Genomic DNA, 15,390 nt, shown 5'->3' with positions numbered 1-15,390 from the left:
ACACTTTGGGGTTCTCTAAACCCTGGCCCATAACAGTTGCATTGATGTTTTTCAATTCCTCGATTCTTGGTAAAGTCACCAGATGTATTAACAAATTTACCTCAAACAAAATTATGCAAAGCTTATGGGTTCCTTCAATTTAGGTAACGCTTTAGAGTATTAAAAGATTCTTGATTAACAAGGGGATGAAAGGTTATCAGGGGTAGGCAGGAATGTGGGGTTCAGCTTATAATTGGATCTGCCATAATCTTATTGTATGGTGGAACAGGCACGAAGGACCAAGTGGCATATCCATGCTTCGAATACGTATATTCACACACATAACGCACCATTATCTACCACTCCGCAATCCTTCAACTAACCTTATTTTTACTCTTCTTTGATGTCCTGTTCCTTTTGTCACAGGTCATGATTAGTACGCTTTGTATTTCACAAAATTCTGTTTGTTGCCAAGCAGCACAGTTTCCTGAAGAAGAAAAAAGAAACTTCAGTAGCCTTCTTCACTGCACATTATTGTGATTGACAAAATAGTCAATTACGGGGAGCATACGTTCTTCAAAGTCTATTGTAGGACTCAAGTTCCTTTTGGCTTTTGCATATTTTGTCATTTACAGTGCCAGGGTTATCCCCAACAAATAATGCATTAGCTAGCAAGGAGGCTCATGACAGAATAACCATACATGGACTCAGGATCAAGCGAAAGCCCTTTCCTCCCTCTGGATTTCATGCTAGACCTATGTCCAGACAAAAATCCAAATCCTTCCCAGAGGCTACAAAGAAATTGCCTTTTCCAAGCTGGTTTGTTTCCTTCCAACTTATACCATCAATACAAAGCTCATTTGTTACTTACTTTCGCATTTTCCCGTTAAGCATGTGCATAACCCATCATTCAAGACAATATCTCCTCTGTAATTTGAAAAAGAAAAACAGATAAGGTTTTTTGAAAGCCTTAAAAAGCAATGAGCTGCACTTTGCTATAAAAATGATGGCCATGCCAACAGTGCACATTGTTATTAAGTCTCAATCAAACATTTACTTCTGGAAATGGCACATGCACAGTTAAATGGGGAAGTCACTGCCCAAGTTGCGTGCTTACCCCAGAAGCTGCACTATTCCACTACCTTGCTGAGAGACTTGGCATTGAATTAAATGGAACAGTGTGAAGTTACTGCACTTACACAATATATATCCACAACACTCACCAGAAAAAATTCATTTGAGTCAAAGGAAAATTGTTAATGGTAAGAGAATATTAGTTCTGGCCAAAAAAGTCTCTCTGAAACCGAAAACTAATTTTTGCAATTATTATTCATATTTTAAAAACCTTTTTCATCTCTTTTATTCCCCCCTCTCTATTATCTTTCATTCCCTCTCTATTTGGTGGTCTGTACCTGATTTGACACAGACTTAAATATTCTAACTTCCTTATTCATACTCTGCACCAATCATTAATGATTCTTCACTCTGACTGATTAAGATGCAGTTACTTGCCCTGTTCAAACAAGACCCAAATTCCCTGGAGAGAGCCCTGCGCCTAGTGGCTCTATAATTGTAGTAAATTCCAGTGCAAAATCTGACTAAAAGTCTGTGGTCAAACAAAAGTATACAGAATGGTTGGCACAGTTAAACCACCATAGAGAGCATAATCCAGACCATTTATCTTTATGAATTAATATGAATCAAGTGCAAAAATTCCCATTAGCTATGCCAGGTTTCCTTGTGGTAGTGAACTTGGATCACTACTTTTAGCCACAATGATGCAGAAAAATTATTTTATGGTGTGTCCATTATAGTTGTATAGCCTGCTTGAAAATGTGGTTTGGCTGTGCAGAATAGGCAATGTTATGCAACGGATATGAAAACAGGCCCAGAGCTACTCAAGGCGGACAATATTTGAAGATACTATTAGTGCAGAACCATTATAGCTCCTTTAAAGCATTAGGGAACCAAAATTATTTTTTAACCAAACTGCGCTTAAATTAATTCACACTGGCCCAGCCACACAAAATCACTATCACTAAAACAACCCAATCTGACTAGTTTCCAGAGTGCTTTATGAATTCACAGCAGCATTAAATCACTGGAAATATAGTTACCAAAATTCTCAGCGCATCTAATTTTTATTTTATAAGATTAATAAGTTCAGCTCCTACATAATTATGCACACAAACACATACTTTTGCAAAACCACCAGGGTTCCCACATCTTACATGAAACAGTTTTTCCTGTACCGCTTTGCAATCCACAAATCAAAACTTAATTAAGTATGGAAACATTTTTTGGACGTTCTGAATTCTCGCTCACTGTACCTGAACAGGTGCCATAGTGTGGCGACTAGGGGATTTTACAGTAACTTCATTGCAGTGTTAATGTAAGCCTAATTGTGACACTAATAAATATTATTATTTCAGTCATGCCTAATCCTGGATCTCTAGCTGTACATCTTCCTGTTTCTCCCATTATTAATATGGCACACTTAAAAAAAATTATATACTAACCAATAGATTAACAGTTACTGAGCCTTGTCAGTGATATATCAGCAACATTGGTAAAACAAAGCTGGGCACTTGGAAACTGATCATATTACGAGCTCTGGCAAGAATGGAAACAATATTCCAGCCTTTTATATATGTACCTGCATTAGGGTGGGCCCTTGTCCACTATCCCCACATGTAAAGTGCACGCAGTATAAAGTAGTATTAGTAAAGGTCACACAAGGTCCAAATAATGGTATCTGAAACAACCATTAAGCTTTGCAAATACACATCACTATATCTACAAAGCACATCCATATCTAGTGACTAAATAAAAATGTTCAATGATTGCTCAGAAACTAATAAAATCGAATATTCATTAACCTTTTTGTTTCAAAACCAAGTTGCCACCCAATTTTGGTTCTACCCTAACCCATGTTCAAATACATTTATTGTAGATTATAAATAGGTCTAAATTTTAATATTTTGGCAGTGCCTACCTTGTGACACTATGACAGTGCTCTTCATTGCTGTCTTCCTTCTGTTCTCTTGAATCTTTACTAAAGCTCTGCTTCATGGGTAGCTGAAATGTCATAAAAACAGCAGATAAAATTATACATCATTTGTAATTAATTCATTAATTTTACTGTAATGAATTAATTTATTTTACAGTTCCAGAGTTTGGCGGCAGAAAGTGCAAGATTCCACTCAATCCTGGGGTGAATTGAAGAGGTGGTGGTGTTGTGGTTCTCAGGAGGAAGTCCTGCCTGGTAGTCACTTCTGTGGTTACCACCAGTTTCCAGTGTGTGTGTGGGGGGGGGGGGCTTTCGCCAAGTTGATGATCCTCCAACAGCAGCTGATGTGTGTGACGGTGTATGACCCTGGGAATAGTCCATCGTGTACAGCACCCTGCTTCATGGAGGACACACCCACCCACACGCAGACCACTGCCTGGTGAACTTAAGAGCAGCACGGTAGCATTGTGAATAGCACAATTGCTTCACAGCTCCAGGGTCCCAGGTTCGATTCCTGACTTGGGTCACTGTCTGTGCGGAGTCTGCATATCCTCCCCGTGTGTGCGTGGGTTTCCTCCAGGTGCTCCGGTTTCCTCCCAGTCCAAAGATGTACAGGTAAGGTGGATTGGCCATGATAAATTGCCCATAGTGTCCAAAATTGTCCTTAGTGTTGGGTGGGGTTACTGGGTTATGGGGATAGGGTGGAGGTGTGGACCTTGGGTAGGGTGCTCTTTCCAAGAGCCGGTGCAGACTCGATGGGCCGCATGGCCTCCTTCTGCACTGTAAATTCTATGATCTAGGAAAAGGTGATAAGGCACGGTTCAACTATTTGAAACATTCTGTGGAAATGTGGCAAGACCCATTCATTCTTTGCAACACCGGGGATAGGTAGAACCTCAGAAGTAGTTGCACTTGGTGTTTATGTACCAAGTATCTACGCACAGCTTGATGCAGCCAAGCACCAAAGTACCCATCAGGATTAGGGCGATGGTGAGCATGTTTTTCCCACCTTTATAGAGGCTTGTACATGGCTTCCCTGCAAAGGTGGTTCATTTTCGACCTCCAGATGAAGCGGAAATAGCCCATACCCGAGCCATGTACATTAACACCGAGAGTGCGTTACTCCTGATGACCAGGTTCTTACTTGCAATAGAAAGAGAGTGTCGCTCCAACATAAGCAGTTTGTTTCATTATACCTACTCATTCCTTACTGACAGATAAGTACAGGGGTCTCAGCAAGAGGGGAGCTTGGGGACTGGATCAAAATGGTCAGGGGGAAAGGTTAAGTGGGAGTGGGCTGCCTTCAATGTGCCCTGGAGCCCTAAAGGGGATTTTGCCACCCATGGCCCAACATCAGCTGGCACAGCTAAAGCTGCTGGGCTTCCTGCACGGTGTAGGCCTACACTTGACATGGGCAAAATACCAGTGGTGGTGGGATGAGACCCTTAAGTGACCATTAATTCATTACTTAAAGGTCTCAATAGACCCAAGGGCAGACATATGCACGCTGGATTTTACATGCCCTTCCTGCCTTCTAACCCACTGGCAGGAGAGCATATAATCCAGCCCTAAGAACAGGCATTCTTGTGCCTTATTTCAATGGTTATTCATCTGAATTGCCTTTTGCCTGGATTCACTGTATATGGGATATTCAATCTGTACATATATGAACATAGAACATACAGTACAGAAGGAGGCCATTCGGCCCATCATGTCTGCACCGACCCACTTAAGCCCTCACTTCCACCCTATCCCCGTAACCCAATAACCCCTCCTAACCTTTTTGGTCACTAAGGGCAATTTATCATGGCCAATCCACCTACCCTGCACGTCTTTGGACTGTGGGAGGAAACTGGAGCACCCGGAGGAACCGGAGCAGAGGGAAAACGTGCAGACTCCGCACAGACAGTGACCCAGCGGGGGATCAAACCTGGGACCCTGGCGCTGTGAAGCCACAGTGCTATCCACCTGTGCTACCGTGCTACCAAATATAACCTATATATTGAACTAAGTATCGCTATCTTACCTTTGCGTTACTCTTTATGTTAGCTTGTTGGTAAATCACACTGAAAGGCTTACGGTCTATTGGGCAACAACCGCGTTTCTGTAAGACAGATACACTTACTTCCATTTGTATGACTGCTTTTTACACTGTCTTCAATTATTATATTCAATTAATATTAGCATTTTAGCCAGATAACCATTCACTGCTGATAGGTCGTCACCACAATCACGCAAATTGTATAATGGAATGGTTTAATGCTCAGTTTTCGAATTCCAGTTGTGCCAGTGACTTGGGCCTTTCCCATAGAATGTTGGATGGGCAATATAGTCCTGTGTTACTCCCATTTCTCCTGTTCTCATGAAGGGATGGGGAAGGGGAAAAAGGAAAGCATTGTCACCTGGTCAGTAGGCCATTCAGCCCATCAAGCCCATGCTAGATCTCGGTAGAGAAATTTGGTCAGTCCAATTACTCTGTTCTATCACAGCAGGCCCTGCAAGTTTATTTCCTTTTAGTGCCCTTGCAATTTCCTTTTAAAATCATTGATCGTTTCTGCTTCCACCATCCTTGTACAGCCAGCTCCAGGTCATTTCCACTCGCTACATAAAAACACTGTTCCTCACATATCCGCAGCCCAAAACCTACAGCACCACTGGTGCCAAATCCTTCTCAAAAGCACGTCATAGAAAATTAATGGCTCTAGGTGAAAGCAGTCATTATTTTATGCACATGTTCCCACAACCAACAATAAGATAAATATGAATCAATTTTTGGTGGTCAGGAGCATCTGAAAATAGGAAAGAAGTTAATGTGTTTGGAATATAACTCTTTGCTAGCATACCATCCTTTTGACAAGGATGGATAGATTTGATCCATTCTACTTGAAGCTCTTCCAAAATCTGATGTCTTCTCAGAATGAAGCAGTTTCACAACCGGCTTGAATAATATGTTGGTGCAGATGTTTCATAGAATCCTAATAGTGCAGAAGGAAGCCATTCGGCCCATGAAGTCTGCGCCTACCCTTCGAATGAGCACACTCCGGCGTCCACCCCGTCCTATTCCCGTAACCTTACCTGCACATCCCTGAATAATAAGTGGCAATGTAGCATGACTAATCCACCCAATCGGTACATTTTTGGACTGAGAGGGGAAACCGGAGCAACCCAACGCAGACACGGGAAGAACATACAAACTCCACAGTCACCCGCAGTTGGAATTGAACCCAGGTCTCTGGAGCTGTGCGGCGCTGTGCCATCGTGCCGCCCCATGTTTGTGAGTAGACTCACTTGCTTGAATTTATGCTGCAGAATCAAAACTTCATTCCTACATTTATCAGCGGCTCTTGTATTCAATCCAAAACAACAGTTAAGGATAATTGACCCATTATGAATTTCACAAACATACATTAAGGAGCAGTCTACAATTCTTGTGTAAACACTACTCAATTGTGAGTTTTGCAGATTAACTAAAGTCTACCTTAAATCCAAGAAACAGAAAACAATAAGCGTCATGACTATTATCGTCTCCAGTTTGCACCTTTGCAAGCATAGAATATAGAAAAAGTATGTCTTCAGATCATAAGGAACAGCATCTACTAACAAGAGGTATTAAATTAAGAGAAGATTGTTTAATCGGATCGCAAATGGCATCGATATTCAGGAATTGGCAACATGCAGATCATGTTACAATTAAACACCCCAACTGACTGACTTCAGTGAGAACTTTGATTCCATATAAGTTATCAGCTGAAATACAACAGCACCATATAAATCTTTTCACAGGGAATAAAAAACACCAGTTCTTAAGGTCTGCACCAGCAAATGCAACCTTATAAAAAAAGACTATATTCAAATGTTCTTTCTTCCATTAGCTCTTTTAAATCACAATACAAATACAAGTCAAATTTTCAGATCTGAATAATGAACACAGCAAAATCGACTGCACTCTCATGCCGTAAGAGTCGGAACTTGTACACCACTGTAATTCAACACATTACCAGTTGGCTGGCACTCGGCAAAATCGAGCATGGCCAACAGAAACACGTTTTATTTTCCCAGTCGTTTTAAGGATTTTCCAGAGACTTTTGGCATAATTTTAAGGATTTCTAGGATAATTTGTATTGAAAAATAAATTGCTCAACACTCATTCTGAGCATTTATAATACAGTGCATCAGAAATGCAAAGAAAGTTTAGCTGCTTCAATAATTTAAGATGCCTTTATTGCTCCACAACTCCTCTGTAATTGGGATGCCAAAGAAAAGGCTGAAAGAAGCTTACCTGCTAAATTCCTCTCCAGCATTATTCACCAAGATATTTCAGTTTTCACGCTGGAACTTAACTGACCTCCATCCTTCACCCCAGTGTCCCTGCCAATCTCTCAGCCAGAACCCCTGGGGCAAAGAGTAGACATCAGTGGTACAAATACTGTAAACCAGGAAATATTAGCACATAGCACACTCTTTGGGACCCAACATTGCCAGTACTTTCACACAAACAGAATTTCACTTAAGAGATTTCACTCAGCACATAGGGAAGAGCAAACTAACGCTGCTCATCTTACTTAGCACACTAGGAATAAGGTAAATTTATAATTCAGACATGAATAATTTACAACCAAAATGAGTAATTTAAAGTTTCAAGTACTGGGTGTCCTGTTAAAATATCCCATTAGACAACAGCAAATATTTCCTGATTTACAGCCCATAGACTGCATATCTGAGGCCACAATGACTAATTTTTCTTCGTTGCACAGGGAAAAACAGCAAAATCTGACATTTAGGTCACTCCAAAAGTACTTCAAAATAAAAATGACTTGCAGGTTAGCCAACATCCTTACTGTGCCATTACTCATGGAAGGAATCCATATCACATCAAAAAGCCCAAGAGGAGGAAGTTACCATTTCCATCCCCACAGCCCCCTTCCCCCACAATCGCCTCACCTTTCGAATAAGATAATTGTTCACTTTATGCACGCAGCTGGATTTTGAACCCTGATCACTCAACCACGCCATTTTGCTGAGGCGCAAATCCTTCAATAATGGCATAAATTGTGAAAAGTTATCACAAAATTTTTCGCACAAACTGCATTCAGTGCAACTCACGTTTCCAGAGTCCTTTTGCGCTGGATCTAAAATCATTATTCTAGAATCAGGCCCTGCCCAGACCAGCCACACCCAGGGTGAATTAGTCATCATTGGGAGTTCCTGCTAATTGCCTTTGTTTGTAGGCCTTTGATGAGGCCCCAAAAATAAATTGGAACTTTTGGGCACAAGGATAGGAATCGATGCATTTTGAAAAGAGAATGACGTTTTTGTATTTACTCAATAACTCACTACTGTAGCGCAATTTAATTAGAAAGCAGTTTCGTACATTTGCGAAAAGTAATTTTCAGTCAGTTAGAATCAAGATTATTCATTGGTGATGGATTTAAAATGGTTATTTTTTTTGTGATGAATCCATTTTCAACTGTAGTATTCAAATTTTACCAAATTACCACTCTTAAATATAATCAAGAAATATTTTTGGAATCAAAATGTGTTTTTTTTTTTAAACCACATTTTAAAATGCTGTCCTTGACTGATCTTACCTCGAGTGATATGCCAATGAATTTAAGCAGAAAGCCAGGATTGGGAGGGAGATACCCATGCTTTCAAAATAGGAGAACCATGCACTGGAACCATGGATTGTGACCATGGGGGAAACTCTACCATCTAATAATCTTGCACTTAAAATTATGCTTGACAGATTATTCCAGGATAACTATTGTTAGCAATGAAAGAAAATTCTTAATTATTTGGTTTTAAATTTATTATTCACTAATTTCTCTCTTCTAATCCTAATCTCTTGCTTTGCTTTAAATAAACATTTTAGATTTGTCTCGTCCATGTCATTTAATATTTTCTATACATACTTCTGTGAAGTCTCCCTCCTTATTACTGCATCGCCCAGCCCTCAGGGTTGTGAAGGGCGAGGTTTTCAATTATTTTCTTTTTGCCTTTTACAGGTAGATCGACTTGCGATTCCCTGCATTCTTTCCAATGTACATGTATTTTTTGGTGACAAAACTGAACACATTACTCTGAATATGGTCTGACTACAGCAGTGTTAAATCTTAACTTCACCTATACAAAGGTGTATTATATGGCCCAGGCTTTGAAATCCCAATATTCTACCAGTCTTCCTTAAACTTATTTTGCCAGTGTCTATACAATGCAAATGATGGGTCTACCATCATTTTGAGGTACATTTCCAAGTGACTCACCTACAATTTAAATGAGCATTTTTTTAACCAATGCTCAATTGAAATTTAATCTAAATCTACAGACCATTTGTTACACCCTCTATCTCTGTAGCTTCCCTTATATTAGTGTTGCCAGAAATTCCATGAAAACATATATTTGGTTTTGTTATTGAGGTAAAAAATGTAGTCTCAAAACAAGAAGGTTCCTGCTGAACACTGATTGAGGGCAGCACGGTGGTGCAGTGGTTAGCACTGCTGCCTCACGGCGCCGAGATCCCGGCCCTGGGTCACTATCCATGTGGAGTTTGCACATTCTCATGGGTTTCGCCTCCACAACACAAAGATGCGCAGGGTAGGTGGATTGGCCACGCTAAATTGTCCCTTAATTGGAAAAAAATTAATTGGGTACTCTAAATTAAAAAAAAAACACTGATTGATCAGAAACTTTCCCCATCATTGAATATCACTTCCCAAGAAGCATCTTAAAACATATTGCTAAAGTTCAAATATCAAGGGGAGATTCACCATCTAATTTATCTACTGAAGTATTCAAAGAAGCTAAAAATGTTTGAGCAGAAGAATCTTCCCCATCCAAACTTTTCCAGTTTTTAAATTATCTTTAAGCAGGGATTTGCCCGAATAACTGCTTGCATTATTTTGTCGCTATGAAACTATTTTTCAAATTAATAAAATATGACTGGATTCATATTCAATGCATCACCTTAACCACCAAGATTTAAGGATCAAAAAAGAAACAGAAATTCAGAAGAATGAATTAGTGTGAATCAAAGTTAAATCAGGTATACAAGGAGAAATAGAAAGGGTAAGAAAGAGAGGAGAAACAAATAGAATATAGTAAACAAACAGATCATTTACAAATTGCTAACAATTGATCACATGCAGGAATGAGACTGAATACTTTAATTGGTTCTTATTCTGGATCAGGAAGATTGATTGACATTGCACTCACAATATCATATAATTAAATTGGTACTTATACTCTTCGTCAACAGATAGTTGTGTGAGGGCGGCACGGTGGCCCAGTGATTAGCACTGCTGAGGACCTGGGTTCGATCCCGGGTCACTGTCTGTGTGGAGTTTGCACATTCTCCCCGTGTTTGCGTGGGTCTCACCCCCACAACTCAAAGATGTGCAGGCTAGGTGGATTGGTCACGCTAAATTGCCCCTTAATTGGAAAAGAAAGAATTGGATGCTCTAAATTTATTTTAATAAAGATACAGTTGTGTGGTGCACAGTAAAAGGAACAAAAGGAGCCCATTTAGCCCCTCAAGCCATTCATAGATCATGGCTCTTCTGTAATGTAAACCCATATTCCTGCCTTTGTACCTTTTCCTTACCACCTTTGGTGAACAAACACCTATCATTGACTTTGCCGAAGAGAATTCCCAACTTCTACCACCTTTTTGCATGTAGAAGTGTTTCCTAATTTTGCTCCCGAAAGGATTGGTTTTAATTTTTAGGCAATGCTCCTGGTATAAGAATCCCACCAGTGGAAACAGTTTTCCCCTGTCCACCCCTTCAGTTCCTCTTAATAGATTACAAGCTTCAAACAAATAGCATTCTAAATTCCAAGAAATACAACCCTATGTAACTCATGGGAAGGGGGTTAAGAGCATTTTAGCAAAGCAACTAGCAAAGTGATCTCAATCCACCAGCAAGTTCTGGAGATTCTGAACTCGAGCTGCATCTCTTTACCCTCTGAACTTGCACATTAATCAGGACGTATGCTGCCAACATTCTGTTATTTCCAGCATGACCTGGTCCACTATATCAGTAACTATCACAAGATGCATAATATTTCGATAGTTAATCTTCTCCTGTATAGGATATATGCATTCAATCAAATGAATCCTAAACTGAGGGAATGCAACTCCTATCACTCTTCTTCCTCCTGCCATCCTTCCATCTCCCACCCACTGTCAGCGCCCTCACACCATAATCCTGCTAAAGTGTACACCAAAACATGTATTTTGAGAACTGCTGCTCATTTGACTCAACTGTACTATTTTTATAGATTCATTATGTTAATTTCATAACAGATCACTCACCCGTTGCAACCAAATGAGGTTCACCTTATTCACTACTATATTTTCATTTCACTTCCATACATGAAGTTTTTAAAAAATATGTTTATAATACTGTTAATTAGGAGTTAATATTTTTCTTACTTCAGCCCACGCAAGAATGCACCTCAGGCAAAAAATGTGAGAACAGCTCTCAGGAACAGCCACTTCTTGTTCCACAAAGTGGTTCAGGCAGATAGGACACCAGTCAATTTGACCAGTTGTTGGAGCAAACACACCATTATCAGCACATTCTTGATCATTTTCTCCACCTGTTAACAGAATCAGAAAAATAGTCTCAAAGAGCACCAACTCAAAGTAAACAATAATCAACCACAATCAGACTATGAAAAAGGTGAACATTAATTCACGTTAACATTAAACTCATCACCTTAAACCATGATCAATATCACCAATTATACAAGTAACTTGCAGTTGATGCAATTTATATATCTGCATATCTTCAGTCACAAGAAACTTAGTAAATATTTCTTCTTTTTATTTTCCATATTTTATTTTTCGTTCTTTCCTATTCAAACATATTTTCAGTCAAGTTGCATTTTCACAGTGCTTCCTGTGTTTCTCCAATGCCAATTTCCTTAAATGCCAAGATATTTCTGTGAGAAGTAACAACTAAATTATTTGTAATTTTTCATTGCTGTGATGGACATTTTGAAAATGTGTACTTAAGTTTTCAAACCCCCAAACTTAAACAGCAAGGGGACGAATGCAAGAACAGTATCTTGAATGTATTTAAGCAAGGTCATCATCGATTCCTTATATTTTTGTTGTGTTTTTTGGAAATACCATTCATTATTTTGCTTCATATATTCTTCTGTCCCTTCCCTTTTTCTGTGAAGCAATCTTTCAGACTTTGTGAAGCTTCTAGCATCTGTGTTTGTATTAACATGCATTGAGCACATGTTGCAGATACAAGTTTATCAGAGGCAACAGTGCCACAAAGGCATTCCTAAGCTCCTTAGTAAAGACAAAAGTTGGCAAACCAACACTTTAGAAACATACAATCTTAAAGATAAATATGCCAAAGCTTCACAGCTGCATTGCTAGAACTCAGGCCACAGTTTGGAAACTCCCTGCTGTAAAGTATTGAAAGGTTTCTGTATTTTAGGCTTAAGATCCATTGCAGGGTCAGGGTCTCCAATAAGTAACAGGCAGCTTATCTCATTCTAATCTTGAGTCATTATTATTATTAGTGAATAGCATATGTAGGTACGTTAGAACATCATCTCCTAGTATGCTAGCAAATGGATTATTTGCTAATCCATTTAGCACCATGAACTGGTTGGAGAAAATCATGGGTTCCAGAGTGAAAGAGAGTCTAGTAGTTTGGATGAGGAATGAAGTCCTATTCGGCACTTTAAAAGACTCGTTCTATTGCCTAAATTCTCTGAGTTAGGGTTGAGTGATATTTAATGTCATATGAAAATTACCAACTAAAGTGGTCAAAGGACACATGCAGTCTCATTTTGCAAATGTTTTGGTCAGGAAGGTATGCATGTGTATTTTAGTCTTTCAGAAGAGCACTTTTCAGATTGAGGTAGTACTTAATGCTTACAAACCTATCCCTGAAGCATATCTGTTGGAATTTCAGACTTTAAACAAAGACCGAATGAAACATTTTCAGAATTTGCTAGGGAAAAAGAAAAATTGTGGGACAGGTGGTTTTGATACCTGAAGTTAGAACAAAATTTGATAATATGAGGAAGCCAATAATACTGGAAGAATTTCAAAATATCATCCAAATAGCTATTGTTACATTTGAAAGACCATGAACTTCTACAGTAAAGGAAGCTTCTACGGTAGAGGAAGCAGCGGTTCTGGCATATTATTATATAGGCAGCTGGGGCAGTATAGCTCCAGTTGTAAACTAACAGGGATGCTGGAGGAACAAAGCTTTATGAAAATGAAATGAAATGAAAATTGCTTATTGTCACAAGTAGGCTTCAAATGAATTTACTGTGAAGAGCCCCTAGTCGCCACATTCGGGCGCCTGTTCGGGGAGGCTGGTACGGGAATTGAACCCGCGCTGTTGGCCTGCTTTAAAAATCAGCTCTTTAGCCCTGTGCTAAACCAGCCCCTCTGCCTTATGGAGAAGGCATAAGGCGTTCCACTCAAGAAAAACAGTGCAGAGAATAAAAAGGGTAAAAATAAACTAGTATTACTTTATTTCCATAAGACAGGGCATCTCAAAGCCCATTGTTGGAAGTTGAATGATAAACCAACAGCAATTGTAGGAACACTTGAGGAATCCTCAGAAAAGGCTGTACCATAAAAAGGGGGTTTTAAACCATAGCTGTGACACAGGTGAAACATTTTCCCTCAGAACCTATGGGGATATGGTAAGAACTCTTCCTTGACTAATACAGAAGGGAGCGCTACTGGAGGTTCACAAGGTTTTCTCGCGAAGGGAGAAGTGCTCACTTTCTCCTCCAACAAAGCAAGTTAATATTTTGAGAGATCAGTCATAGATAATGGCTGATGATTCCAGATAGTTTGATGAAGAAAAAAGTATTAACAGGAGTATGACTGGGATTTATGAACCTGTTCCCCTGCTAATTCCCTTCCCTCCTTTATGTTGATACGGTCCAGCTCAGGTTCATTCTTCCTTTCCTAGGCATCAATCTTTGGTGATAAAGCTCAATGACATTACCACCCATTGATTCTCGCAATGCCCATTAATACATTTCCCACTCAACTTGCCGCCAAGGTGCCATTTTCCCTTTAATTTAGCAAATTGATGCATGCACTAAACTGGCTATCCCTCACGAATGGCAACCATAGCTGCCTGAAAATCTCTTTGTCAGGTAGAATTTGAAGGACATTGAAGGATATATATCCCGGTGTTTTTGGAAAACAAGTAAATCGTGAATTTTGAAGACTTCCTGTTTAAGAAAATTGACTACTGGTTTTGTCAAAACTCAGTTGCTTTTATACCATCTATATCCGTTGTCTCTATCTAGGCAGAATGAGCTCTGTATGCATTTTAAGACAGGTGGCAAGTATTTGGGCATGGCTTGTGGAGATCTAACAGCCTAATGTGTAATCCTGAGGAAACCCAGGAACTACTTTCAATCACATAATAATCATTAGACAATTTCCAAAATGAGCCTATATTTTATTTTATCTGTCTCCCCCCCCCCCCACCCACCCCCCCCTCAACAAAACAACAAGAAATTTACTTAGCAAGGACATTGCAGACCAAACGGTTTTACAGGACCTAGGAGCAGGAGCAGGCAATTCATCCCCTCAAGCCTGGTCTGCCATTCAATATGATCATGGCTGATCTCCTCTTGGCCTCAACTCCACTTTCCTGCCCGTTCTCCATAACCCTTCAACCCATTACTAGTTAAAAATCGGTCTATCCGCTCCTTAAATTTACTCAATATCCCAGCATCCACCGTAGTCTGGGGTAGTGAATTCCACAGATCTGCGACCCTTTGAGAGGAGTAATTTCTCCTCATCTCACCTTTAAATCTGCTACCCCTTGTCCTATAACTATGACATTTCATTCTAGATTGTTCCACAAGACCAACATTCTTTCTACGTCTACTTTTATCATCTTCATCACCTCTAATTCTTCTAAACATGATAGAGTATAGGCCTAAACTTCTCAATCTCTTCATAAGAAAACCCCCTCATCTCTGGAAGCAACCTAGTGAACTGAACTGCTTCTAATGCAACTATATCCCTCCTCAAATAAGGGGACCAAAACTGTACACCGTACTCCAGGTGAAGTCTCACCAATGCCTTGTTCAGTTGCAGCAACGCTGCCCTACTTTTATACTTAATTCCTTTAGCTATAAAGGCCAAATTTCAATTTGTCTTATGACCTGCTTTACCTGCATGTTAGTTTTCTGCGCTTCATGCACGAGAACGCCCAGATCTCTCTGCAACAAAACATTCTCCCTTTCAATTTCCAAAACACTTTCCATTTAGATAAAAAGTCACCTTTTCATTTTTTCAACCAAAATAGATAACCACACACAAACACGTTAAACTCCATCTGCCCACTGACCTAACCTATCTATATCCATTTGCAAATTTCTTATTTCCT

General features: G+C 39.6%; 1 protein-coding gene across 4 annotated transcripts in view; it reads right to left on the bottom strand.

The window, feature by feature from the left end:
• The window catches only part of scaf11 (SR-related CTD-associated factor 11), a 112,943-nt gene that overhangs the window by 55,544 nt on the left and 42,009 nt on the right, over positions 1 to 15,390 (bottom strand). For 2 of the 4 annotated variants that reach the window (XM_072485056.1, XM_072485058.1), the window contains exons 3-7: positions 11,421 to 11,587; positions 5,016 to 5,093; positions 2,975 to 3,057; positions 851 to 906; positions 363 to 466 (exon numbers count right to left, since the gene is read on the bottom strand). In XM_072485056.1, the coding sequence (XP_072341157.1) occupies positions 363 to 466; positions 851 to 906; positions 2,975 to 3,057; positions 5,016 to 5,093; positions 11,421 to 11,587 (488 nt within the window). The remainder of the gene's footprint in view (positions 1 to 362; positions 467 to 850; positions 907 to 2,974; positions 3,058 to 5,015; positions 5,094 to 11,420; positions 11,588 to 15,390) is intronic. The other 2 variants (XM_072485057.1, XM_072485059.1) reach the window with 2 other exon arrangements.

Source organism: Scyliorhinus torazame, chromosome 19 (genome assembly GCF_047496885.1).
Source record: "Scyliorhinus torazame isolate Kashiwa2021f chromosome 19, sScyTor2.1, whole genome shotgun sequence".
Taxonomy (NCBI): Eukaryota; Metazoa; Chordata; class Chondrichthyes; order Carcharhiniformes; family Scyliorhinidae; genus Scyliorhinus; species Scyliorhinus torazame.
The sequence above is the reverse complement of the archived record's forward strand: the minus strand, read 5'-3'. Positions and strand labels throughout refer to the sequence as shown.